Genomic DNA, 27,972 nt, shown 5'->3' with positions numbered 1-27,972 from the left:
ATGTATCACAAAAAAGTTATTTATGAAACAATAATAATAATATTATTAAAAGCAGCTTTAACACAACTTTTAATGTTTTGTTTTGTTTTATTTGTTTAGGAAATGTCCTATTAATTTCTCATATGTGTCCTGATCGAGAATGAAAACCATTTAATGTATCACAAAAAAATTATGAAATAATAATAATAATAATAATAATAATAATAAATATTAAAAGCAGCTTTAACAAATGTTTCAATGTTGTTTTATTTTTTTAAAGAAATTTCCTATTAATTTCTTACATATATCTTGATTGAAAATGTACAAAAAATAATTATAATAATAATTTTAAAAATGTTAATAATAAAATAAAAAATATATATTTTACATATTGTATGTTTTGCCTAGCATTTGATAATCAATACAAAAAATTTTAGTTCCAAATACCTGGATAATATCATGAAAAATATATTTTTTTCTGTTTTGTCAAAACAACAATTCTGTAAATAAAAATGTATTCTCCCATAATCCATCAGTAATAGAACTTTAGAGTTTTGGATTTGTCTTCACTAAAAATGCTGTCATTTTATTTCTCTTTCATTTTATTGCCTGAATAAGCATGAATGTATTCTGATTGTTATGTAGATGCGGATGCTCCGCGTGATCTGGTTGCCAGTAATATTCAGACAGAAAGCGCTGTTCTCACCTGGAAGCCGCCCCGGGCAGCCATCACCGGCTATATACTGACCTTTGAAGCATCTGACGGGGATGTCAGGGTCAGGCATTTCTCACATACTAGTAACTTTCAAATGCCATATCCACAAAGTAAGCTGCATTCTGTGAATGTGTGACTCTTCTGGTTCATTAGCTGCTGTCGGTAAATAACTAAATGAAAAAAAAGTGTAGTAAATGCTAAAACTGTTTGCACTACAAACCACTGTGTTTATAATTATGATGATAAATTAAAATAATATACCAATTTGCAATATAAAGCAGCATAACGGACTGTTTTTGTACAGGTCAAATAACCAGAAGTAAATGACACCGTAAGCCTCACACATTCAAGTTACAAATAGCCTTGTCCGCTCTTACATTAAATATAAGGTGGATAATGGGGATAGTTTAAACCAAAGACGAAAGTTGTGCAAATTATAGAATAATATTTCTGGATACGATTAGTCATCAATACTAATGAATACTTTTTATTTGTAATGCGCTTTTCTTATACTAAAAGCGCTACAACACATTACAAAAAAATATATGATACATACTAGCAATAAATATTAAATATTAAAAATATTTGCTAAAAAGATGTGTTTTTTTTACTGAAATTCAGAGCATAACTGATGTATGTTAACACAGGAATTGAATCTAGACCCATCTGTCACCTCACACACTCTATCTGATCTGAGAAGCACCACAGAATACACTGTCAGACTGCAGGCCGTCTCTGAGGACAAGAGGAGCAAGAGTATCAGCACCGTCTTCACCACTGGTCAGTCACTTTAATACACACGCCGCTGTTTCTTATGTAGCACAAATAATATTAACTATATTACTAGTGCTCAAACCTGCCTCTTTTGGAGTGTTTGTTTTAGAACCTGGCACGTTTTCTCCCTTAGTTCAGTTACATCTGTCCGAGGTCGAGATCAGAATTGAAAAAGAACTCTGGACCCAACAAATCAAGCTGTATCATAATTAGGGGTGCGATGAGACACTTAGCTCACGAGATGAGACGAGAAATTCATGACTGGTAAAATAGTCTGCAGGTGCATTTTGAAATGTTATAACTAATCATATTGTAATGAATGTCATTTCAGTTCTACTTTCTGAGTGTGAATTATCATATGCATTGAAAGACAACAATATAACAAATAACACAACACACCAGAGCTAAGAGGTGGTTACAACTACACAGCCCAGCCTAAGATAGGTTTGATATTTTATGTAGCCTAATTTGCACGTATTAGGGAGCTCGCGTTTTACTTTCGCTTTCGAATTTGCGATTGCACATGCTCTGTGTATAGGGAGCGGTGGTGCTGATTGCACATTCTACAAGATAAGACATTCAGATGCTTAGGCTCTGTTGCGCAATGAATCCTCCGCCATGGTCTTGTCAGTCATCTCGCCTTTCTCCCGTCATGTGATCAGTGAACTGTGATTCCTGCTGCACTGTGTGCGACTCTGCAGCTTGTGCTGGATGAGCAGAGCAGACATTTACAATAGTTTACAAATGAAGAGACCGTTATCCAACTGAATAAAATGTTTTTTATTTCTATCAAAAAAAGCAAAACAACAGTGGAGGCAGTGCCGGGGTGGGCACCGTAATGTAATGTAAACGTAGCGGTGGCATATTCTATGCAAATTTCACCCTCACGCTCCATCATGGTGATATTGTGAGACAGCTTTTCACTCGACGAGAAATCTCCTCAGATTTTAATATCGCGAGATCTCGTAGCTCGAACAAAACAAACGTTCTACAGCTTTGAAAATGTGCATAGAATTATGGGTTTTTCAAATCACCCTTAAAGTCACCATGCAATCAAAATGGAAAATTCTTATTTTTATGGAATATTTCAGTATTAATTATGAATGATTTATCTTTGCACATCGTTAGTTTTTTGCTCTCGTAATCTTAATCAAAAACATTAACGCCCTACAATGGACCCTTTTCACATTTCCATGATTCTCAGAAGCAGAAGTCATCATAGTGGGGTAAACTAGAACTTGGAATGCAAAATACAACAAATATATATATTTTTTGCATTCTCATTTGCTCCATCAGCAAAAGAAAAATCCACAAAAGCATTTCTATGACAAAAAAACAACATTGAGAGATTGATTATGGTGGTCAGAAGAGAGAAAATATAAAATTCACAGTCACTCCCTCAGCCGTTGTCTTAGGGTACGTTTACACGACAACGATGTACTAAAAACGGAAAAGCTGTCCTTTGCATTTTTTGCGCACAGACGACAACGTGAACGACAAATGATCTCCGTTCACACGGATCCGTGAAAACGACTAAAAACGCTGTATTCTGCTGCCAGGCCAGTAGATGGCGATGTCACTTTGTAAAGAAACACTACACATCTATAGACTGAACACATAATACGCATGCGCATGACATTACCGTTGTCACCAAGTTTTTTAGTTTAGATGGAGACGATAATGGTATTGTTTTCAAATACTTGCATTTTGAAACCTGATTTCAAAAAGTTTGCTTTTTCATGCACCCAAAACACGTCCAAAAAGCTGTTTTAAGGGTTTTGACACACAGAATTCTGCAGTTCTTGTGATCTACGTTCATTATCAGTGTCTGATTCTTGAATCAAACCTTGTTTTGTGTGTGCAGTTGGCATGGCCTACAGCAACGCCAAGGACTGCTCAGAAGCTCTGCTGAACGGAGAGACGTCATCCGGTCCGTACACCATTTACATAGCCGGAGATCCGAAACAGCCGGTCCAGGTCTACTGCGACATGACCACTGACGGTGGAGGCTGGATGGTGAGTAGAGATAAGTTGTGTGTACGATACAACTTAGCCTAGTTTTGACGTAAAGGGGCTCTAAGTTACAACTTGCGTACAATGAATTTAACTATGCATTTACGGAAGCCTCAGACCAGGAGCAACATTTGAATAAAACAGCAGATTGATCGATTGCATCAATAAGCTCTTGTTTTCAGACTTCAATCCTTTAGACATATATGGAAATGTTGACATTTACGCTTTTAAAAGCTCTTGAACACAAACCAGACCTAAAAAGCATGTCTCTGTTTGCATCGGTCTGTGTTGTACATTTATTAATAAATAAATGTAACTTATTATGTTTTTTTGTATCAGTTTTTATTTATTGATCCTTATTAACTTCAAATACGGTTATTATTTACGTGTACAAATACCTATTATTATTGTCTTGTTATCCAAATAAAGTACTTACAAGTTGTCTTAGCATGAAAAACATAATCTGAACCTAATCGGAGCCTTTTGTGCAATGGAAAGATTCTTAATGGATCCATAGATGCCAATAAAGAAGAATGGTGCAAAAAATGACACACTTCACCTGTAAACGAATGATCTTGTTGTGTGTGTGTTTGTTAGCTACTCTTAACATCTCCATTTTCCACAGGTGTTCCTACGGCGTCAGAGCGGCAAGGTCGATTTCAACAGGAACTGGAAGAACTACACTCTAGGATTCGGTGACATGAACGATGAGTTTTGGCTCGGTGGGACTCGATTTGACAGGCTAATGTCATTATAACATTAAAATCTACTCCGTCCATTTCACTGACAAAGATTGTGCATCGTTGTCTTTCAGGACTGATGAATCTTCACAAAATCACAGCAGCTGGTCAGTATGAGATACGTGTGGACCTGCGTGATGGACAAGAGAGTGTGTTTGCTGTGTATGATAAATTTTCCATCGGAGACCCTCGTTCTCGCTACAAAATCCAGATTGGTACATACAGTGGTACTGCAGGTGAATTAGATGAACATTTACACTTACATTTATGCATTTGGTAAACACTTTTATCCAAAGCGACATAGAAAGCATTTTTGCATTCCACTGCACAGTTTTCCATTGATTTTCAATGTAAACACACACTAGATGGATGTCTTTGACCACTGTGTCTTGCATCTTTTGCAGCATCTCATGCACGACACGCCATTCTACAGTAAAAACGCAGCACTAAAGTTAAAATAAATGCAATTTTTAAAATATGCATCTTTAGACCCATTGCACTGCATGTGTTCTGTGTGCAAAGCCCTTTTTTAAGGTATTACTTGTACATATTATCATGCAAATATGAAGATCATAATAAAGATCATTTCACCCTAGAATACGTGCATACTTAATGTTACTTCTTTCTTAGGTGATTTCTAATATTTCATACCGAATAATTGCAAAGGTTTTGTAATATTTAGCTTGTAATGCAATGTTGTGTTTTTGTCTCTCTTAAGGCGATTCCTTGTCGTATCACCAGAACAGACCTTTCTCCACTTATGACGGTGACAATGACATTGCCGTCACCAACTGTGCCCTCTCCTACAAGGGAGCGTTCTGGTATAAAAACTGCCATCGAGTGAATCTGATGGGGAAATATGGAGACAGCAGTCACAGCAAAGTAAAAAAACACATTGAAATATTGAAAGCAATTAAGTACTTCACAACCCTACATATGCAACATTGAAATGTTTTGTTACATAAATTAAATTCGACTCTTTTAATTCACAGGGCATCAATTGGTTCCACTGGAAAGGCCACGAGCATTCGATTCCATTTGCGGAGATGAAGATCCGGCCAGTAAATTTCAGAAACTTGGAAAGCAGACGGAAAAGATCATAGACTTCAAATGTCCCTCTTTCTCTTTTCTCCAAAAACCCACATGGTCAAAAGCATGACACAACTAAAACTCCTAAGTGAAAATCTTCTAGTGATACAAACTTTGTCTTTCACCTCAACGTTATTGGATGCCACAGAATACTGTTTCGTCAATCCTTTTTATATGTTATAAAAGGCTGCATGATTAGCAGAGAGTTTTACATAAACTTGACAGATGAAATGTGATATTTGAAAGTGACACCCATCTTCCTATAACAAATCTAAAACAGATCTATGAGAATACCACTATAAGAATGAGTCTCAACTATTACAATTATTAACGGAGTTAGATTAGCTTTATTAGCTCAGTTTTCGAGACTGAATCATTACCACACTCAGGTCTGACAGCCAGGATGGTGCAAATAAGTGTTTTCAAAACTAAAAAAAGTAAGCAAATTTCAGTGTGATTATTTTCTGAAAAGTTTGTATGACAAGCCAGTTTACCTATTGATTTATTATTGATCATTTGTTTTGTTTTAAATTTATTTGTATTGTTTTTTTTCCCCCATAGAGTCCTAAATGTCTATAATCCCTCAATGCAGAAGTGTCGATTAAACTGTATCTCTTCTCCTTGAATGTCTAAAATTGGTCTTCAACAAAATAGGAAATAAAAATATAATTTGTAATGTTGGAATTGATATGTTTGTCATTTTCCGTATTTAACTATCCCAAAGATTCATTACCCCAAAAAATATTTTTCAAAGAGTAAAAATACCACTGATTTAAAGTGTGCTGCCAAAAACAGCGCTGACCCGCCGAAGCATGGACTCTACAAGAGCCCAGAAGGTGTCCTGTGGTTTCTGGCACCAAGATGCAAATCAGCTCAGCAGCAGATCATTCAAGGCTTGTAGGTTGCAATGTGGAGCCGTCGTGGATCAAACTTGTTGGTCCAGCACATCCCACAGATGCTCAATTGGATTGAGATCTGGGGAATTTGGAGGCCAGGGCAACACCTTGAACTCTTCATCATGTTCCTCAAACCATTCCTGATCAATGTGTGCAGTGTGGCAGCTGTATTATCCTGCTGAAATAGCCACTGCCATCAGAAAACACCATTGTCCTGGTCTGCAACAATGTTTAGGTAGGTGGTATGTGTCAAATTTATGTGCACATGAATGGCCGGACCCAGGGTTTCCCAGAAGAACATTGCCCAGGGCATCACACTCCCTCCACCGGCTTGTCGTCATCCCACAGTGATCCTGGTGCATCACCTCTCCAGGTAAACAGAGCACACGTACACAGCCATCCATGTGATGTAAAAGACAACGGGACTTCCACTGCTCCAAGGTCCAGTTCCGACGCTCATGTGCCCGTTGTAGGCGCTTTCGATGGTGGACAAGGGTCATCATAGGCACTCTGATTGGTCTTTAGCTACACAGCCCCATATATATACGTGTTGTGGGGCAGTTGTGGGGCAGTTGTGGGGCAGTTGTGGCCTAATGGTTAGAGAGTCAGACTTGTAACCAGAAGGTCGTGGGTTCGAGTCTCAGTATCGGCAGCAAATGTAGGTGGGGGAGTGAATAAACAGCGCTCTCTTTCACTCTCATTATCCACAATTGAGGTGCCCTTGAGCAAGGCACTCCTGAGTATGGGACACCATACTTGGCTACACGTCACATCACTTTCACTTTCATATCCATCATTAAAATTGTTTTGTGTGAAGTGTGTAAGCTTGTTGCTGGGCAGAGGGCTGGCGCCGAAGTGCTACAGTAGACCTTCTGTTGGCCTGAACCAGACGGGATAGCCTTCATTGCCCTCGTGCATCAATAAGCCTTGGGTGCCCAACACCCTGTCCTCCGGTTTGTGGTTTATCCCTCCAAGGAAAACTGTTGGTAAATTCTCACCACTGCTGACCAGGAGGAACACACAAGCCTTGTCGTTTCAGAGATTCTCTGATCCAGTCGCTTGCCATAACAATTTGGCCCTTGTTAAAGTCGCTCAGATCTTTACTCCTTTATTCCTGTTTGCTGACCATCTAATCTACCCAAACCTTAATATGTGACCTTGTTAGGAGTAGGAGATGATCAACAATAAGCACCTCACCTGTGACTGACCATAATGTTTTGGCACAACAGTGTATATATAGCCTCAATATACATTTTTCAATTGTAGTCTTTTAAAAGGGCATCTGGAATAATAAACGAAGAGCAATGTTGTCAAAAATACGATTTTTCGATACATATTGATACTGAATTATCTTTAACGCTTCTAATACTAATTTTCCACAGATCAGACACTTTATACCAGCTGCGCTTTCTCTCTCTCTCATCTCTCCGACAGCGAGTCGACACACAAACCCGCCTCCCCTCACTCACTAGTTTCATTTGGGCTTGAATTTTGGCATGGGATTACGTGCACTGCACAAAATTTTACTCATTCCCACAGATTTTGTGCTCACACCCAAAGTGCGTACACATAAAGCCGCCTCTTAGTACTAAATTGAGTTGTTTTTTACTCCTTATAGTGCTTAAGCAGTCAAATACACATAATGTGGAAATGCCTGTCTTGGCAAGTATTAACGTAAACACAGTCAGTTATGTTTTAACGTATGTGTAACAATATAATGGATCCATGTGTTAAGTCTTAAAGTGACAGCAGCCTAATATACCTGCTGCCAAATTATGAGATAAGAATATCTATGTGGCAGTTTTTCCCCATGGTATCGATGTCAAAATTGTGTATATAAGACAGCCAGCAATGGTAATAATGCATAATGACCACATGTACGCATTTGTGACAATGTAAATGTAGTTTTCTTGACGAGCGTAATGCCAAGCGTCTAAGCAGACCATGAAGTTTGAGACCGTAAAATATCAACAATAGCCACGATCAAGGTTAGTGAAATGTAATTTTTTATGTTTTATGACAATTTTTGCATCTTACATAGAAACATACTAGGATAAAATGAAAAGAAATAGGTACAGGAAAAACATCTTTCTAAACAATGAAAATATTGTGAGCTGTCAGGATCAACTTTAAATGAAAGTGTGGCATTAATTATTGTGGTTCAATTTTTGGTATTTACTAAACTTTTTACCTGTAAATCTGGGGGTATATAATTTGCAGTGTGATAAAGTTGAAAAATTAGTCACAAATTTCAATTTAAGAGGAAAAGAAAACGAATACAGTATACATTAAGTTTTTGTTTTTATAAAATTGCACATTTTGAGTGTGACATACATTCAATCAGTTTTCATTAAAGGACAGATCATTATCTATTAACTCTAACAGCACTTCACTATGGATATTTGGCACAAATAATGTCACAGAAACACAGTATAACATATCTTTTTAATGTCTGGTACCATTTATTTTGTCCCTTTTAAGAAAAGTTGAGCTTCCTCAGTATTGCAGTTTATATCCTCAGCTTTCAGATGAGCTATATATCTGTTTGAAGATCGTATAAAGTGATCGGATTCAAGTTATCACAAGGCATCGCATGTACAAATTAATTTGTATTTCTGACAATTTACTAAGAAGAAGGTAAAATTAGTTTTAAACCACCATGACTGCACATGTACAGCTATATAAATAATATGCATTAAATATAATAAAATAGATGTAAACTGTATATACATTTCCTGTATAAAGATCCCTCACTTTGAGAGTTTATGGTTGTTATATATAAAGATACATATCGATTGCTTATAGAGTATGAATATATAGATATCTGCTTGTATTTTTAAGAATAGAAGCAGTGTATCGTATAAAATAATCATCGTTTAATATTTATTTCATTTATCTCTAAAGTATGTCTGCAGTGGTGTCGTCACTCACTGGATGAGTAAACTGTTTGTGATAAATATCATGTGCATTTGCAGATTGAGGCCTCCCATGCACAGAGAAGTTTCAATAGTTGTCATAACTGGTTTAAAATCAGTGGATTCTGGTTTACTAGCTGTCACACCCCCAATGCCAAATATAAAAGACAATTGTATAGCAAAAGCTTGGTCCTGTGTAAACATCTCAAGAGCTTAAACGTAGCCTAGAAAATACAGAAACTGCCTCGAACATCATTTGGCAGTGAGAACAATTTAAAAGGAATAAAATACAAACTCGCACTCCATGAAGCCGGCAAACACTATAAACTCAAGCTCCGATGTATCAACTGTATAAATATTGCTATTTACAAAAGTAATACCAAGACTCATCATAGTTTCTTAAAAATATACAAAATGCAACGTAATAACTTCAATCTTCATGTGCACAGGACTCCTGCTCAGGACCATTTCACAGACACCTACGGTTTTACGATTTTTACCTTTAAACTTCAAACTATCTTCCACAGATGTATCCAAACACAGATTAAATGAAATCCACGATCATGACCCTCACTATACTTAATGTATGACAATTAAAACCCCCTTGACCCTCAAAAACAGTTTAGCACTACAGGAGTACAATTTGTCCACTTAGCAATGACTTTCCAAAAAAAAGAAGGGGGCAAAAAAGGTGTTCATCATGCAAATTGCAATTTGTAAAACGCTAATCAGCCTGTTCGTTTATTAAATATATTGTCTAATTTGATGATGCATTCAACTACCAATTATAGTATAGTACTCTCTGCTCTGTGTAATGCATTTTACCGTGATTAAATCCACCCAATCAGTGAAAAAAAGAGTCTGTGCTGTGCTGAAGAACTTAAGTTTTGAATTGTGATCTACACTATGTAACTGGACCGGACTTCACGTTCAATTCCAGTGTTTCACAACCCTTTTTTCCTGTTCTGAAGCTCTACTGACCCTTTCTGGAACTATGCAGCAGTGCAACATTTGTGGCAGCTTAACACATGCAGGGAAACGTGTCAAAACAGACGTCATGGAATAAATCTCCCGCTGTGGTAAAGCAGCTCGTGCGTCAGAGGCAGCGTCTAACCGTGATAGAGTAGAAAACCTAAAGGCCAGTGAGGTCCACGATGGCTTTGATGAAGATGGTGTCGTCACGTATGTACGAGTTCTTGCCCTCCAGCTTGGACAGCGGACAGAAAAGTGGGCAGCCGCTGGCGATGTTCATCTCGCTTACAGGCCTCTGGAATGAGGAGGAAGTGATGTCGGGACGGAAAGCATCAATGATGTGCTCTCTGTTACTCTGGTCCAGCAGCATCAGTGTGACCTGGAGGAATGTAACCACATTCAGCTCACAAACACACAGCAATGCTTTCATTTTGGGCTATGTACTGGAGGTTAGGCTGTGAAAAAATTGGTTAATTTTATTTTCCACACCTGTACAGTTACATCACAGAATAGAATGACTTTAATACTATTTTTAAATATAGATAGATAAATAGATTTAAATAGATATCAAGTAATATATAATACAGAAGAAAATATATAATAATATATAATAATAATAATAATAATAATACATAACATAGAAGCCTTTTTAAATAACAATCACATATTGCATTTACTATGAGAATACAGAAATTTACTTTTCTGAATAAATACATACACACACACGTGTATATATATATATATAAAAAATAGTATGCAGTATTAATATATATTTTAATATATATTTACAAAAATACATTTCTATGACCACCTCAATTTGTAATATAAGCTGTATATTTACTGTGTGTGTGTGTATGTATATATATATATATATATATTTTATTAGGGATGCACCGATATGAACATCATGGGCGATAACCGATAATTCTTTATATTTGAAAGCCGATAACCGATATATTGGCCGATAAATCTAATACAAAGTTTATATATAATTATATTTATATAAATTATATATATTTTTGAGAGCCTGATTACAAAAGCAAAAGTCTCACCTTTAAAAGCCATGTCCCAAGCACACAATTATAATATTCTCACTATAATATTATGTAGCCTATATGACAGATTTGCGCTGTACGTTGTACTTAACTGTACTTTCCTTTTTGAAGTGATTTCAATCATATTTCAAGAAATTCAAAACCATAATGGTGGACAGTGCGCATCTGAAGTGTCTCAGCTGAAGGAAATAATCCATTGGCTTTAATATATCGGACAAATTGTCTTATTGGGCCGATAACGATAACATTAAAAATAAACATCTATTGGCAGTTACCGATATATTGTGCATCCCTAATAAATATATATATATATATATATATATATATGTTGCAGTTTATTTTTATATATATAACAAGTAAAAAAATCCAATATTAACATATTTTAATCCTAATTCCCCCTGTTCAGCTGGCAATATGTGATCGTATTTTAAAAAGTCTTCTCTGTTATGTATTATTCTTATTATTATGTATTATCTTCTGTATATAAATCATAAATAAAAAATTCAGTCCAATATTAATATACATTTCAATCCTAATTTATTCACAAGAATACATTTCTATGATCACTTCAAATTCCCCTATTTAAATGACCTTTCATGAGAAGTAACAATATCATGTATTTGTATCAGCAGTAGTGCAATAGAATTAGTCTGAAGACATGCAATGAACAGAGCGGTGACGTACCTTCTGGTTGAAAGGCCATTTGAGCAGCGCGTCGCTCATTCCTCTCATGACCACGAAAAACAGCGAGAGGTGAGTTCCACGACCCGTCCCGTCCCCGTTCAGGTAAATACGCAGGCACATCTTATAGCCGTACTTGCTTGTGTAAAATGCTAAAACAGAACCGAGGAGCATGTTAGTCAAAATATATATTTATACAAATTTAAAAAAAAACACTAATTTCTGATGAAATTACTGTATCTATTCTGATTATTGTGTTCTTTTACCAGGTGAAAACATGGCAGGCGCCCGTCCAGCAATGGCATCTTGTCTCTTTTTAGTGAAATCTGATATCCGCCAGATAAAGACGCCATCAAATGTGGTTGCGGACATCTCCCGTAGTCTGCCCTCCATTTCAGCAACAGTCAGGTCTTTAACGCCCACCTGCCGCTCCAGCTGACGAACCTACAAGAGACATAATGAGGAATAGAGGTGAGGCCATTTGATTAGATCTGGAGCATAAATTGTGATCATAACTGATTCTCACATTGGCAAAGAAAGATGCGTTTAAAGATTTATACTGACAATATTAACCCTGCTGTATCATATTTGAATTTAATTACTTGAGCCTCTAAATTATCAACATGATCAAACATTTGCTGAAAATCCTGCTGCACACACACGCCTTCTGTCATCTGATTGATAGGTTATACGTTTTTAACAAGGCCTTTTAGTATAATTGTAAAAATGTCCACCTTCAGCTTGTGGTTCATGTGTCTTTCTGCTGTGAAATCTTTACAGATTTAACCCTCTATAGGACATCATCATTTATAAATGACGCGAAGAAAATTGCATTTAAAATACAATAATAATGTTCAACCAAAAATTTTCACTACCTTTCAAATAGTGAAAATGCATTTGAATGTGTGTAAAGTTTCAGACAATTTGCCAAAAATAATTTACCCTAATAGGACAAAATCAGTTATAAATGACGGCAGATTAATATAAAGTAATTTGTTTTTTTCTAGCTGTGATTTCATAATTAGTCCCATAGAGGGTTAAATAAACGAAAGAACGTAAGATTATCTTTTATGTTGTTAGTAATATTTCAAAATGAACAATTACTCAATCAACATTGGTTTACTTGATTATTTACCCATCATTTATTAGAAAAAAAGGAAGGTTTATTTGTTCATCTCTCAATCATCATTGTATTCAATGCATAATAGGTTTTAAAACTACAGAGCTTTGATTATAAAACTAACCATTTAAATATCATCTTATAAGACATTATTGAGAGATATAGAGTGACAACTGATATTTATATGTATTTTATGTAAGTATCTGCTATACTGTAATAAAGATCTCATTGATTTACATTACAAGCATCAGAATTTCATCTTACTTTTTTGCCATATAAATATCCGCAACTGAACCAAATTGCATATTTTGGGCTTCTGAATAAAATGATGTTTTTTTCCCTACATGGGTCAATGACGTGACGGGGCATTTTCCTGTCCAAAGGCATTAATAATAATAAAAAACAAAGATATGACACCCAAATCATGTAAGGTAGTACAACTAGATCTCTTTTATTGAATCCAAAAGGTTTTAATTATATTTTGCTACATATAAAGGTATTTTAAAGATTTTGAAGTGTCAAAAGGTCAGTCGGTTTATCCGTACAAAGGCCAATACAGCCATTTCATTTGTGATTAAAATATCTTAAAATATATGTATATATTTTTTATTCTGGCATGATTTTCTAACATATATCAACATAGTGCAAAATGGTATTAAAATTATGTGTAGAAGTCGTTGCTTTGTTATGAGAAAGAATGTCTGGAAACATGAAATTCATTGATGAAATTCGGAGTAACCAATATAAAGGGACCATTTTGGATCAAGTCATGCGGTCAGTATCATGTGACAGGATGTGACATCATTCAGACACCTGCAAAGGACCACATGGTCGTGAAGCAAAGTAACTAACTCTCTTTTAACTATTTGAAAAATTCATGTTTTCACTCGCTCATACGCATGTCCCGAAACATCAGGTCATTCAGTGCAACTGCTATAAAACATGGAAAATGTTGTAATATTTTAAAAACTTGTACTAAATATAAAATGTTTGATTGTCCTTTTGCCAGCTAGTGAGCAAGCTAAATAGCTAGCTAGCTAGATATCAGCCTGTTAGCATTGTTTGAAAATATCATCACTTGGTATAACCAAAAGTGTAATTTGGTAAAAATTAAATTTTGGTTAAACTGAATGATTTTTTGGTGACAAATTTTGTCCATCTTGTAATAAATGTCAAAGCAGTATTAATTGATTATAAAAACCACATAATCTAATTGTTAACACCTAATAAAACTTAAAATGTTTAAAATGTTTTTTTTACACTTTTAAAAACCTTATTCATCAATGACTCACATATTCTCACTATATCATACTATATGAGCCATAAAAGCCTGATGTATCAAGTATGATACTCAACATAAAAGACATGTAAACTTTTTTTTTTTTTTTTTTTAGATATTTAAAAATATTTTGTCTAAAGGTTCCATTTCAGATTATTATTTCATATGTCAGGCTTTACAGGGTTAAACAGCACACCTTGTTGCTAAGAGCCTCGATTTTGTCCTGATCGAGTCTGTGCTGGCGGTTGCTGGCCTCCATGGTGGTTGCGAAGCGCTCTACTTCTCGATTTAGCACGCACACCACGTCTTCGAACGTCCCCGCCTTCACCTCCAGGTCCTGGCAGCGGCGGCCCAGATCTGCCACCTTGGTCTTCTCGCTGTGGAGTTGTAGTTCCAGGGCGGCGCCGACCGAGCTGGGCAGAGGCGTGAAGGACGTGGGCAGAGTGGCGGCGGCCGGTGGAAGAGGCGGCGGCGCGACGGCGGATGCGGAGGAGGACGAGGCGGAGGATGAAGCGGAGGGGACCCCCTGCACGGGAGGTCCGGTCGGGCCGGGGATGGTGCTCAGCTGACTGACTCTGGCTTCCAGGTCTCGGAGCGCCTGGTGAAGCTCATGCGCTTTGTGACCGGCCAGCTCCAGACTTTGTGGCTGTAGGCCCTCCAGACTGACCTTCATGCCCATGATGTAATGCAACAGCAGGTTCAGATGTTCGTGAGCACAGGCACGCTCGTGATCGTGGATCTTCTCCTTCTCCACCTCAAAGGGAAATCAACTGGATTAAACTTCAGCGTCTAACTCGTCCCATCCCGTTTATGCTACAGACATGAATTATTCCTCAAATCACGCATTTTGTGTTGTGTGACTGCATTGTGCGGTGAGACCTGCACAGGAAAGCTCAGCCTATAAAGGTTTTAGTACTTCAACTTTTTTAGTACTGTTTAAGCTTTTCATGTAATATTTTACTTTATTTGAGTTTTGTTTCAATTAATGAACATTGTTAATAGTTTTAATTATATTATTTTAATCAATAATTGTCTATATGCATTGTGCGGCTGCACTGTGCGGTGAGTTCTGCCCAGGAAAGTACAGCTCAAAATTTCATCAGAAAATATACACATTTTGTTTTATAGTCGTATCTCTGAGAAATAGTGATATTTGATCAATTTAAATTATATGAACTCCTTCAGCGTTATTTTTAGTATTTATTAATTATTTAAATTACTTTTTATTTTTTTATTTTTAGTTTTCATTTTAATTTTTAGCATTTTTTATGTGCTTGTGTCTTTTTAATATTATTTGTTTAAATATTTCTATTTAGTTTTCATTTATTTACATTTCAGTTTTAGTTATAGTAATTTTAGTACTTCAACTTATTTTATTTCAGTTAGCTGTCAAGTCATTTAAGTTTAATTAGAATTTTTTTATCTAATTTTTTTTTTCAATTAACAAATATTTATAATAGTTTTAATTTTATTTATTTTAATTAATAATAGTCTATTCCCACACATACCAGATTTATTTATTACTATTCCATTGCTATTTTCTGAACTTTGTATATTTTCTGTATATTTTTAAATAAATTCTGGGTAACACTTTAGTTTAGGTTTCAATACTCGCTATTAACTAGTTGCTTATTAGTATTCATATTACTAGGCCATCTGCCAGAAGCTAGTTATTATAGTTAATAAAGTTTTAAATATGTATATTTTTCTTACAAAAACCCATCGCTTCACTTCAGAAGGCCTTTATTAACCCCCTGGAGCAGTATGGATTATTTTTATGATGGATGGATGCAGTTTTTTGGGCTTCAAAATCTCGCCCCCCATTCACTGCCATTATAAAGCTTGGAAGAGCCAAGATATTTTTAAATATATCTCCGATTGTGTTCGTCTGAAAGAAGATAGTCGTATACACCTAGAATGGCTTGAGCGTGAGTAAATCATGGGATCATTTTTATTTTTGGATGAACTATCCCTTTAAATTAACTCAGATCTTAGTCTATTTGAATATGTGTATGTGTTAAATTATAGCATGCCAGATATAAAAACTGTACTTACTAACATGTCACAGCCAACCACATGATATCTGCACGGAGTCCTGAATTTGCTGCAGAACTTGATGTGGTCAACATACTAAAGAGACCAAAAGAGAATTGCAAAGAAATGATGTACCATCCATACGTATAGCTTGTTCTGTTTTCAATAATGAGTGTTACTAAATAACCATTTTCATGCTCAATGTGATTTGGATCAGTGTTTTTGATCACCACACCTTTTCCCTGGGGATTTTCTTCTTCGCGCATCCTTCACAAATCATAGGATATTTGGGACAGATCTCATCATGGGCCTGTGAAAACAATATTTTGTAACATAAAAAGCTTTTTTCCCCCCTCAAACACGTCACATCTTTTCTTAGACCACTCACTTACCTTGATGTTTTTGAAGTGAAATGGTTCTTTACAGTATTTGCAGTTGAGCGTTCTCTCAGGACACTCGCGTTCATTATGACGTTCCTGTTCGTTAAATCTAATGAGCTCTTTGCACAAGGGACAGGACAGAATCATGAACTCACATTTCCCCTCATGGCTCAACTACAAAAAAACAGAGTTATGACACAAGTTACCAAATGAGAAACTGTGTGTATTTATGTATATAAAGTGTGGCGTAAAGTGTCCCGATGCTTTGTTAGGGGCTCTGTATTTAAATAAAGCTAATGTTAATGAACACACAACCTCATAATCTTTAATGCTGCCTTTCCAGGCGCAGCCCTCGTTGATGCACACAGCTGGAAGATTTTCAACTTCTCTTCTGGCAGCATTGTCGGGAAACGCCTGCAGGAAAACACAAGGAATGTGCGTGCTCTACAGTAAAGGTCTGGCATTAAAGGGATAGCTCACCAAAAATGAAAATTCTGTCATCATTTATTCACCCTCAAGTTGTTTCAAACCTGTATGAGTTTCTTTCTTCTGCTGAAGAAATATTGAAGAATATTGTTAATCAAACAGTTGATGGACTCATTGACTTCCATAGCTTAGAAAAAAAATACTATGGAAGTCAGTGGGGCCCATCAACTGTTTGGTTCTTCAAAATATCTTCTTTTGTGTTCAGCAGAAGAAAGAAATTCATACAGGTTTGGAACAACTTCAGGGTGAGAAAATGATGACAGAATTTTCATTTTTGGGTGTACTATCCCTTTAAGTCATTTTAAAAATGTTCATAACTCTTGATATTTCACAATAAGCAAAGAATTGTGCTTACGCAGCCTTGTTTGAGAATTGACGTGGGCTCTTCGAAGATGTCCTCCTTGATACAGGCGTTACATTTCTGTGGTCCAGATCTAAAATGGAAACGCAACACACATTTTGCTATTTTGACATCAGTATTTTTGACATAGTCAATGTCCAATTTCTATTTTGAAATACTGATTGTGAATTCTGAGTAAAAATTCTGTTAAAATGTTCATACAATATAAAATTAAAAAATTAAACATTGTGTACTCAATTACTAATCTCAATTACTATAATTAATTTCTATCAGCTTATTAGCTTGTAGTTGCTGCTATTAGTATCGGCCAGTTAACAGCTAATTTAACTAACAAATTAAAATTAAAAAACAAAACTTTAGACATCAGAAGAAGAAAAAATACTGAACAGAAAAAATCACTTTTATACCTCAAAATTACACTATTGTTCAAAAGTTTGTGGTCAGTAAAAATTTTTTTTTTAAAGGAAGTAATACTTTTACTCAGCAAGGACTCAATTGCCCCCATGATGTTAGATAGATTTATGAGAACTGAATTTAACAGCCAAATACAGCATCTGTTTTAGATCAGAAGGCAGGATTACCCAACAGTCCGGTTGAAGCAGTAAGAACAAAAGCGATGACCGCACTGAGCTTGGAACGGTCTTCTCAAAATGTTCTGACAGCAGTTGCATAAATGTTTGTCTTCAAGTTTGTTGGCCAGAATCTTCTTTGGGAACCCTGGCTTGTTGTTCTCCATGGAGGACGGGGGAGAGGGTTCTTGAGCAGCCATGTCCCCCTCTAAACGTTCCTGGTCTAAACAAAAGAGAATCCATAATGGCTGAAAACTAACATCAGATAAATAGATGGCCAGCAGATATATAAACAGTGACTTTCCATTCCATTTCCAAAAAAAAAAAAAAAAAAAGATTACGCAGATGTCTGGAATGCTTGATACTGATTGGTCAATCGTGGCATTCTCTGTTCAAATATACCATGCTAAACTGTGTTTTTATTATATAATTTTTGATACCACAGAAATTTCATAATTTTTGTCACCATATTTAAAAAACTAATACTAGCCTAAAATATCTATCAAGCTGAAGACAAATAAACAGTGATAAAGAAAGAGCAAAGGAAAAACTTCAATAGAGCAAAGACACAAATAAAATAGACCTACCTGAAAAAACTTCAAGCACTAGAAATACTACATAAAATGTATAAATTAATCAAATGTATAAAAAAAAAAACAGTGCATACTAAAGTGATTGTCAAGACTAAGAGCAGTGTGAGATTTTCTCTCTTTTTTGTTGTTGTTTGATTAACATTAATAATTAAAGCAGGTAAATTTGGATACTGTCACTTTAAGATCTGCTACACAAATCCATTATAATTGTGCGTTGTTCTTTCTCAACTTCTTAGTTCTTTCTCAACTGTTAACGTTCACTTAAGACACAAATGACTCTATTTACTTGCAAACACATGTCACTTTGACTTGTAGGGATGTGTATTTAACCGTTCAAGCCCAATTAGGTGGCAAAAAGCACTCAGTTCAGTTCTCACGCGCTCTATGAGCAGCATATCATGTGCGTGCATCTCTTAGACAGTGCGCGTATATACTGAAATGAGCTCTCTTTCGCTGCTAATTGCGTTTCAATAGTTTAAAATCAAGTGTTTTTAAACCGCAGTGCTTAAAAACGCACGCAAACGATAAGCTTTCTTGACCATGTCGCACAGCAAGGTCACACGAGCGTAACCGCGATAGAGACAATAGTAAATTTGTATACCATCACTTTAAGACTTGCTGCACAAATCCATTATACTCGTGCATTGTTCTTTCTCAACTTCTCAGTTCTTTCTCAACTGTTAACGTTCACTTAAGACATAAATGACTCTGATTACATGTCACTTTGACTCGTAGATATATGTATTTAACCGTTCAAGCCCAATTAGGCGGCAAAAAGCACTCAGTTCAGTTCTCACGCGCTCTATGAGCAGCATATCGTGCGCGCATCTCTCGGACAGTGCGTGCATATACTGAAATGAGTTCTCTTTCGCTGCTAATTGCGTTTCAACAGTTTAAAATCAAGTGTTTTTTAGAACACAGTGCTTAAAAACGCATGCAAACGGTAAGCTTTCTTGACCACACCGCACAGCAACGTCACGTGAGTGTAACCGTGATAGAGACGATAGTAAATTTGGATGCTCAGCTCAGTTCTTACACGCTCTATGAGCAGCATATCATGTGCGCGCTTCTCTGAGACAGCGGGCGCATACTGAAATGAGTTCTCTTTTGCTGCCAATTGCTAATTCGCTGCTAATGGTTTAAAATAAACTGTTTTTAAACCGCAGTGCTTGAAAACGCACGCAAACGACAAGCTTTTGTGACCGCGCCGCACAGCAACGTCACGTGAGCGTAACCGCGATAGAGACGATAGTAAATTTGGATACTGTCACTTTAAGACCTGCTGCACAAATCCATTATACTCGTGCACTGTTCTTTCTCAATCTCTCATTTGTTTCTCAACTGTTAACGTTCACTTAAGACATAAATGACTCTGTTTACATGTTACTTTGACTCGTAGGTAAGTTCTCACGCGCTGTATGAGCAGCATATCGTGCGCGCGTCTCTCAGACAGCATGCGCATATACTGAAATAAGCTCTCTTTCGCTGCTAATTGCGTTTCAACAGTTTAAAACCAAGTGTTTTTAAAACACAGTGCTTAAAAACGCACGCAAACGATAGCAGCTTTCTTGACCGCGCCGCAAAGCAACGTCACGTGATCAAGTCTCTACTGGTTGACAAATTTCTAATGGTTAATCGTGTCTAATATCGCCCACCCCTACATGTAATCAGTGAGATAATAAAGTCAGACAGTCATTATCATGAAATAAACGATATCAGGTTAATGCAAATCCCCTCAGCTTCACATCAAGGTCCTGATGATCTGATTGGGGTTTATTTTGCAATGTTGTGCATTACCATAATCCAATTATCAAGTAATCTTACTTTAAAGAATAATAACAAAAAATAAGCACTGACATGCAAAATGTAAAACATATTGTGCTGACGATTTTAGTAACATATTTAGAGCCGCCTTGCTGTTTGTAAGCATATTATGAACAATAAATAATTATTTGTGCATTAATACCATTTATTGTTGCGTTTGATAAGATTGTTATGCTTTTGGAAAGGCTCTATCTAAAGTAATTAGATAAACATTAATAAACCTAAGCGTGCACAGCAGGTCTCTCGATATGAATCACAATCTCTTTGTTTCTGTTTCAGTTTTGCTTGTATACGTGTGTGTTTCCATACAGACATCCACACAAATGATGTAAAATAATGTACAGTGGTGTAAACATTCCCATGAAACACACACTAGAACCTTTCATGCATATCTGAAAGCACTTTTGTCAGATATCGACTATGCAGCCCGTCGATATACATCATACAGTCAGCTGACATTTGCACATCTCATCTTTTCCTCTGTTGCTAAGCAAATGCAACATCTTTCGAACGGTTGTTGCGTCCGTTCTGTACCGCCACGCCTCTTTTACATGTAGGGATATGTTGAGCCTGACAATAAACATGCATGCAATAAAATAAGAATCAAAACAATTCATTGTGAGACAGACGCACTGATGCGCTCGACTTACCGCACAGCGATGAGATTTCGCTTTCATTTACTCGGTTCTGCTCGGGTTGTGATGGATGGAGGCGCGCGGCGCGGCTGCTGTGTTTTGGTGGTCGACATTGTTGAGAAGAGCGCGTGCTCTTTCACAGGATTACGTCATAATGTGAGCGTGCACTGGGCTTTTGGATCTCTGATCCTGTTTTTTTTTTTTTTTTTTTTCTATCCTGGTAAAAAATATATTTGGTGCATAATGTAAATACATTGTATCTATTTAAATGTATACTATTCATATTTTTATCTTTATTATTGTTATTGTTATTTTGTTTTGGCATAATATAATGTAATTGTAATTTATTCATAGTGATTGTTATTATAATAATAAATATAAATATTCTATCTATATATTTAATTTAACTTAAACGTTTGTTTCATTTTGATTTATTTTGATTTATTTAATTTTGGTGGGTGTATATTATAAATACCTAATATTAATAAAAATGTATAAAATTAATATTGATTACTATTATACATATACTGAACAGCATCATATTTAAAACCAAGATTTTATTTTATTTTATTTTAAATCATATAAACTCATTTTGGGAGGAGTACATTATTGATTACTGTCTATGTGAGAGGTGTTAATAGCAGTATACTGTAGTCTGCCAGTTATATACAGTATTTGGATTATTTTTGGACACATACTGTATATACATAATAGATCCCATCCTACCACTAGAGGCGCTAAAGTGCTGTTGTTTCATAATACTACCACTAGAGGCGTTCAGCGCCACAGTGCGGCTATTCATCATCCTACCGCTAGAGGAGCTGCAGTACAAGCGCGCACCCGACGCGCGCCCCTCTCGCTCTCCTCACGGCATTCCACAGCTGATAGACTCTTGAGGGATGAGAGAGGGATGCTAAGGAAATGTTTTCCTTTAACACAGAAAATGGGCAACCGTAAACTCCAGCCGACAGCAGAATGCGACTGAAATATCGTAGGCGAAGACCGTGAACCAGGTAATGAGTTTGTTAGAAATAAAACGTTTTTAAATGAAACGTTGCTGTTTGTTTGTGTTGTAATTGACACGTCGCTTTAGCTGTGCAGCTGATGGCCGTCAAACAGACGAGCGCAAATAATTCACCTCACTAAATACACACAAGGAATCAATGAGAGCCTTCATAGGGACAGTATTCACACTTCCCCGTCAGAGGTTCAGCGATTTTTAGCAGCTTACAAAGTGAATATTTACTGGAGCTGCAAAAGAACAACAGCTGGTCTATTCTGATATTATGGTAAAACTGACAGCTTTCTTACAGCTCTTAGAGGTTTTATCAACTGACAGGTGAGAGATACTAGTTTTGTGTGCTTAGGTCAGTATGACTGAATGCTGCTTATCTGGTTTAGACTTTAGAGTATAATGTTATTGAATGTTTTTATAATGTGATCTATATTGTTATAATGTTCACTATAAATGAATATTGTTTTTGCTGTTGATATATAAATAATAGAATATATAGCTATATTTACATGTACACTTTTTGTTTCAATCGGAATGAAATCATGTGTCTGCCTTAATCTGAGGTTGTGATGATGTTTATGGTGCTTTTGAGGTTATAATATGATGTAAATATAAAATATGATGCCATAATACATTGTTTTTGCTGAGTTTGTAATGTTTCTTTCTACTTGTAGTACTTGTTTTTTTGGATTAGTCATAATTTTGGAACCCAAGGTTAAAAAAATATAGTTCAATTTTATAATATAATGCATATATTAGTTTTGTTGCTTGTGTGTGTAGTAGTAATAATCATTATGACCAATATTTTCACCTGTATTCACACTTTTCATCTTAATTGGTAATTGTTACTCTCTGGTCAACAAAACAACTTTACATAAAATAAAATTATAGTTATTATAATGTTAGAATAAATATTTTAGCAATACTAATTCTTAAGTTTGATCAATAATTTTAATTAGAATAATAAGACACTATAGGGATGATATTAATCAAATTAAATCATTCACACTGAAAAGTTATAACTGCATTAAATAATGTTATGAGATAGTTTTAAATATTTTTTGAATATACAAATAAGAAATGTTGGAAAGAATGGTAGTAGGTGGCACAGGAGACGGTCTTTATGAGTGAGTCATTGAGTCATTCATTCAAACGATTCATTCAAACGGCTGATTCATTCAAGAATCAGGCATTTGTTTATGAATGCGTCATTGAATCTTTGACTCAACTGATTCGTTTATGGTTCTGCTGTGATCTTTGTTTGGAACTATTTTCGCTAGGTACATATCGGTCACCATATCGGTATCGGCCGATATATGTTCATTTTTAATGTTATTGTTATCTGCCCGGTAAGAAAAATTGGCTGATACATTAAAGCCGATAAATAATGGATTATTTCCTTCAGCTGAGACACTTCAGATGCACACTGTCCGCCATTATGGTTTTGAATTGCTTGAAATATGATTGAAATTACTTCAAAAAGGAAAATACAACTAAGTACCACATACAGTGCAAGTCTGTCATATAGGCTACATAATATTATAATGAGAACAATATAATTGTGTGAGACTTTTGTTTTTGTAATCTCTGTCAAAAATGATATAATAATTTTGGCCAATATAACGTTTATCGGCTTTCAAACATCAAGAATTATCGGTTATTGGTATCGGCCAAAATTTACATATCAGTGCATCCCTAATTTCCGCTGCTGAAACAGAACAAAAACAGTAAATATTACATCTAAAATTTAAGTGACTTAATTTTAACTACTTGTTTATTGAACTTTTGAATGAAATCAGTGTCACATTTTCAATCGTGATAGTATTCAGGAAAACAGCACTCTTGGTCATGTGATGCTGCTTAACTGTATCATATACAAAAACTCCACATTTTGAATTTTTACCGCAGTATGTTAACTGAGTTTATTTGTGTGTACTGCACTCATTTGTTTGTATTTCTCCTCCTATTAAATGCATTTTAATAAAAAGCAGAAGTGAAACCATAATTAATAATTATGCTTATGAGTTATCAGAAACCTAAAATATTATTATATATTGTCGTTTCTGCTGATAAAAGCTATTTCTAATTCTTTCAATAGGCTAGTCTGGCTCGAGTTTGTCTGTTATCATTTACTCTGTATAACTTATCTGAACTCAAAAGGAGATGTTTTAAATTTCACGCTGCTCTTTCCCATTCAAATAACTTTTCAACTTAAATTTTCACACAAACTTATTTTATGGCTATGGAAGACTTGAAACATGGAGTATGAATCTGGACTATTTTTATGGTGCCTTTTTGGTCACTGTGCTTTCATTATGTTGTGGAAATGAACAATGCGAACATACTGCTAAACATCTCCTTTTGTGCTCCATGAAAGAAAGAAATGTAAATGACATTAATGTGATTAAATGATGACAGAATTTATTTCACTTTTGTAAGCTGAAGGCTTTTGCTGATCTTGACTGTATCTGATTTTTTTCCACAGGGGTTGCCACTAGACCAGGATGGACAGATATCGTCACAACGGTTACAGTAGCTAAAATGGCACATTTTAGGATTGTAAACTGTTGAAATAGAAAGCTAACTGGATCTGGCACCATAATAACCTTCTTCCGGAGCTCAATTTATTGAAGACGGACTACACTTTTGACCTTTAGACCACGTCATTCCTGCTGTCAATATGTTTGCTTAAGAAAATTTGAAGTCTTCGATCTTTGACGCTGCAGCGAGTGCTTCCTGAATCCTTGAAGATCAGTTTTTAGTACTCTTGGACTGTTGAAGAGTCAAGATGTTTACCGCTCTGAAGAAGCTGGTGGGCTCTGAAGCAGGGCAGCTCAGGGATCGACATATTCCTGCAGGCCTGCAATCCATGAACCAGAGTCTACAGAGACGCTTCGCCAAGGGTGTACAATATAACAGTAAGAGCTTCATGTTTAATCTAATTTTTTTGTGAGTAGAGCCTCTCACAAATTTTTTTAAAGACATCCATTGTTTTCTTTTGGGCTTGTAGAGGGAGTTTTTCTTTGTGGTTTGTCTAAAGTATTAGACTGTTGAATAGAGCACGGCAGTACTTGTTTTGCTATGTTAAACTTGCTAAGACAGCTTAAAAACAAATTGATATTTGCAAGATCAAAACATCATTTTTATGCTAATATTAGATAAAAAAAAAACTTCTGAAAAACTTCTCTGTCACATTTCACCCCAAATCATTAAAAAAAATATATGTTTTAAATTAAATATAAAAATATTCATATTTTAAAAAATGTTTTAAAAACACTTAAAAAAAAGAGAGAGAGAGCCTTTTTTAGGACTCATTGTGACATTTTCATAACAATGAAACACATCTATTGCATTATACCAGAAAAAAATATAATGGGAACAAATGTGTATTATTTAAAGGGCACCTATTATGCTCTTTTTCACAAGATGTAATATAAGTCTCTGGTGTCCCCAGAATGTGTCTGTGAAGTTTTAGCTCAAAATACCCCACAGATCATTTATTATAGCTTGTCAAATTTGCCCCTATTTGGGTGTGAGCAAAAACACACTGTTTTTGTGTGCGTCCCTTTAAATGCAAATGAGCTGCTGCTCCCGGCCCCCTTTCCAGAAGAGGGCGGAGCTTTAACAGCTCGCTCTTCGGTTGCTCAACAACAACAAAGCTGGAGAATCTCACGCAGCCAAAATGAGGATTGTCAGTAACGGTGTTCAGCCTTACATTGTTCAAACCGGAGTCGACACTGATGGAGAGACTCAGGAAGAAGATACAACTTTTAGAATGAAACTGGATGTTTCTGAATGGTTACTGAATAAATTTATGTAGTTGCTCTAGAGTTGATTCAATTCATCAACTAGCATGTGCCGTCATGTTAATCTTTTGTGCAAATCCAGAGTTGAATTGACCCTCGTTTGTGAAGCAGTCCGGCGTAAAATGACGGCATGGAAACAACACTCTACTACAACAACTCTTCCTCTTCTCTAAAGCAGCCCAACATGGCCTCACCCCCTGTGTTTCATGTTCTTGGGGGCAGGGTTTATGTAAATTTTGGGGTTAATGATGTCACTAACCCGAGAAGAAGCTTGTTGTAGTCCCTACCAGCCGTTTGTTGTAGTCCTTAAAAAGTGATTTCTATAAAAGAAAATATCTCCCTTTGCATTGAACTTTGAGCGTCGTAACTTTGCAGATGTTGTTTATGCTCAAACAGCAACATTACAGACTAGCTAAAGTTAAAAAATGCTTTCAATTTATGCTAATTTAAGTAACGGGGGGGGAAAAAATATTATAGTAATGGAAATCCAATGAGAATCAAAGGTAAAACATTGTTCTTTTAGAGTTTTTTTTATTTTTTATTACAATAATGTGAATTTGAAATGAAAATGTGTTTTATTGTCATTAAATAGTGTTAGTGAAAACTTAAATAGGCTTTATTTTATTTATAAATTCTTTGTAAATGTATTCCTTATTATAAATTGTCTTTATATTCTGTCATACAACAATTATGAAACACTAAGTTAAAGATTTGTCCATGGGAAAATTTGAGACCTCATAACAATTGTCATTGTTGACGACCAAGCACAAGACGTAACTGAATCCTTGCTGGTGTGATGGAGTTGTGTAGACGTTGTGTTTTGACATGTGATGCTGCAGCAGTGAGCAAGTCGGCGGTTCTTCATTGATCTCGCTTTGAATACTCGTTGTGCTGTTTCCGCAGCTCTGTGTTAATAAAAATTGCATGAGTGATACACGATCACCCACCTACTGCCCTATTTTTCCAGTCACTTCTCTTGGTAGAGGTATCTTTTTTTAGACACGCAGATATCCCAAGATATTTCAGCTGTGAAAAGGGCATTTTGGTTGAAATGTGCTGTATCAGTACAATTGTATTGATGCAAATCTAGCACATAATAAGTGTGAAACATTTGTCTTGGTTCAGATCTTTCCATTTCCAATCAGTACCCTCCGGTAGTTAATTTAAATATTGGACTGTTTAATTTAGGGGTTTTTGTATCATATCAATGATCTCCTATCTGCTTGTTTCTCTCAGTGAAAATAGTCATCCGTGGGGACAGGAACACCGGTAAAAGTGCACTTTGGCACCGACTTCAAGGGAAAAAGTTTATGGAAGAGTACATCCCAACTCAGGAGATCCAGGTCACCAGCATTCACTGGAACTACAAAAGTGAGTATCAATGGCTATGTTCACACAGTCAGATTTTGGGATTGACAACCGCAAAGTCTCGAAATGCCCCGTTCACACAGCAACTTACAGTAGTGTCTCAAATACTGTGTGTATGAATGTGCGATGGGAGTAAAGCCCGTATTCTCTTACCAGTAGTAACCATTGCGACAGTGACCAAAGTAATATCAAAGATGGTGACGTCCATAAAACTGAAAAGACTTATCACTTTTCACACGACAAGTCAAATCGAGCCGCAAGTTCATCCGTTAAATCGTCATTAACCGACAGCAGCATATATATATGGGCGGAGAGTGGAGCATTTGAGTTTGAAAAATGATGGGAACAGCTCCGGTGGAGAACAGTGACTGTTACCTAAAACCTTCAGATGACACACAGCTCATATCTCCGTCACTGTAAGTTACCGAAACCACACATGAAAACCCGCAACACACGGTAGATGCGCGTTTGTGCAGCGCAGAGCAGCTCTCTCGCACCGTATGATGTTACAGACAACTAGTTGTCCAGTCCGGTTTCGTTTACACAGCGCGGGTTTTCCGAGAATGCGGTTGTGAGTCCTGAAAATGTACGGGTGTGAGTTCGGTTATAGAGTGCGATTGTCACTCCCGTAAATGACTGAACTGCAGTTATTATATACTTAAAAACAAAATAT

At 36.0% G+C, this 27,972-nt stretch overlaps 3 protein-coding genes across 5 annotated transcripts in view; 2 read left to right on the top strand and 1 right to left on the bottom strand.

The window, feature by feature from the left end:
• Window positions 1-5,998, top strand: part of tnca (tenascin Ca) — a 56,811-nt gene extending 50,813 nt beyond the window's left edge. Inside the window, 7 exon segments of the mRNA XM_051892787.1 lie at window positions 625-755; window positions 1,342-1,474; window positions 3,333-3,484; window positions 4,107-4,203; window positions 4,296-4,457; window positions 4,940-5,103; window positions 5,214-5,998. Coding sequence (XP_051748747.1) covers window positions 625-755; window positions 1,342-1,474; window positions 3,333-3,484; window positions 4,107-4,203; window positions 4,296-4,457; window positions 4,940-5,103; window positions 5,214-5,324 — 950 coding nt within the window. The 3' untranslated portion in view covers window positions 5,325-5,998.
• Window positions 5,999-8,189: 2,191 nt separating this feature from the next.
• Window positions 8,190-21,500, bottom strand: LOC127512151 (TNF receptor-associated factor 2). The gene is made up of 11 exons (XM_051892786.1): window positions 21,126-21,500; window positions 18,071-18,281; window positions 17,484-17,562; window positions 16,958-17,056; window positions 16,655-16,816; window positions 16,498-16,572; window positions 16,284-16,358; window positions 14,425-14,982; window positions 12,096-12,273; window positions 11,833-11,981; window positions 8,190-10,472 (listed from the first exon to the last, which is right to left on the bottom strand). Exons 2-11 carry the CDS (start codon window positions 18,256-18,258, stop codon window positions 10,254-10,256), a joined length of 1,782 nt encoding a protein of 593 aa, XP_051748746.1. The 5' UTR covers window positions 18,259-18,281; window positions 21,126-21,500; the 3' UTR covers window positions 8,190-10,253.
• Window positions 21,501-21,903: 403 nt separating this feature from the next.
• rabl6a (RAB, member RAS oncogene family-like 6a) overlaps window positions 21,904-27,972 on the top strand; it is a 31,809-nt gene continuing 25,740 nt past the window's right edge. The window contains exons 1-3 of one of the 3 annotated variants that reach the window (XM_051892783.1): window positions 21,904-22,123; window positions 24,611-25,043; window positions 27,168-27,302. In XM_051892783.1, the coding sequence (XP_051748743.1) occupies window positions 24,914-25,043; window positions 27,168-27,302 (265 nt within the window). In that variant the 5' untranslated portion in view covers window positions 21,904-22,123; window positions 24,611-24,913. Of the gene's footprint in view, window positions 22,124-22,298; window positions 22,450-24,610; window positions 25,044-27,167; window positions 27,303-27,972 lie in introns of those variants that run through there. The other 2 variants (XM_051892785.1, XM_051892784.1) reach the window with 2 other exon arrangements.

This window comes from Ctenopharyngodon idella, chromosome 5 (genome assembly GCF_019924925.1).
Source record: "Ctenopharyngodon idella isolate HZGC_01 chromosome 5, HZGC01, whole genome shotgun sequence".
NCBI lineage: Eukaryota > Metazoa > Chordata > Actinopteri > Cypriniformes > Xenocyprididae > Ctenopharyngodon > Ctenopharyngodon idella.
The sequence above is the reverse complement of the archived record's forward strand: the minus strand, read 5'-3'. Positions and strand labels throughout refer to the sequence as shown.

Bases quoted from the DNA above. Each gene is read 5' to 3' on its own strand.
- LOC127512151 (XM_051892786.1), bottom strand. From the start codon at position 18,258: ATGGCTGCTCAAGAACCCTCTCCCCCGTCCTCCATGGAGAACAACAAG. The intron at 16,817-16,957 runs GTTGTGTGTTCA...GTTTTTTTGTAG, and splicing joins GCAGCATTAAAGATTATGAG to TTGAGCCATGAGGGGAAATG. The intron at 14,983-16,283 runs GTAAGTACAGTT...TTTCCCTTTGAG, and splicing joins TGGTTGGCTGTGACATGTTA to GTGGAGAAGGAGAAGATCCA.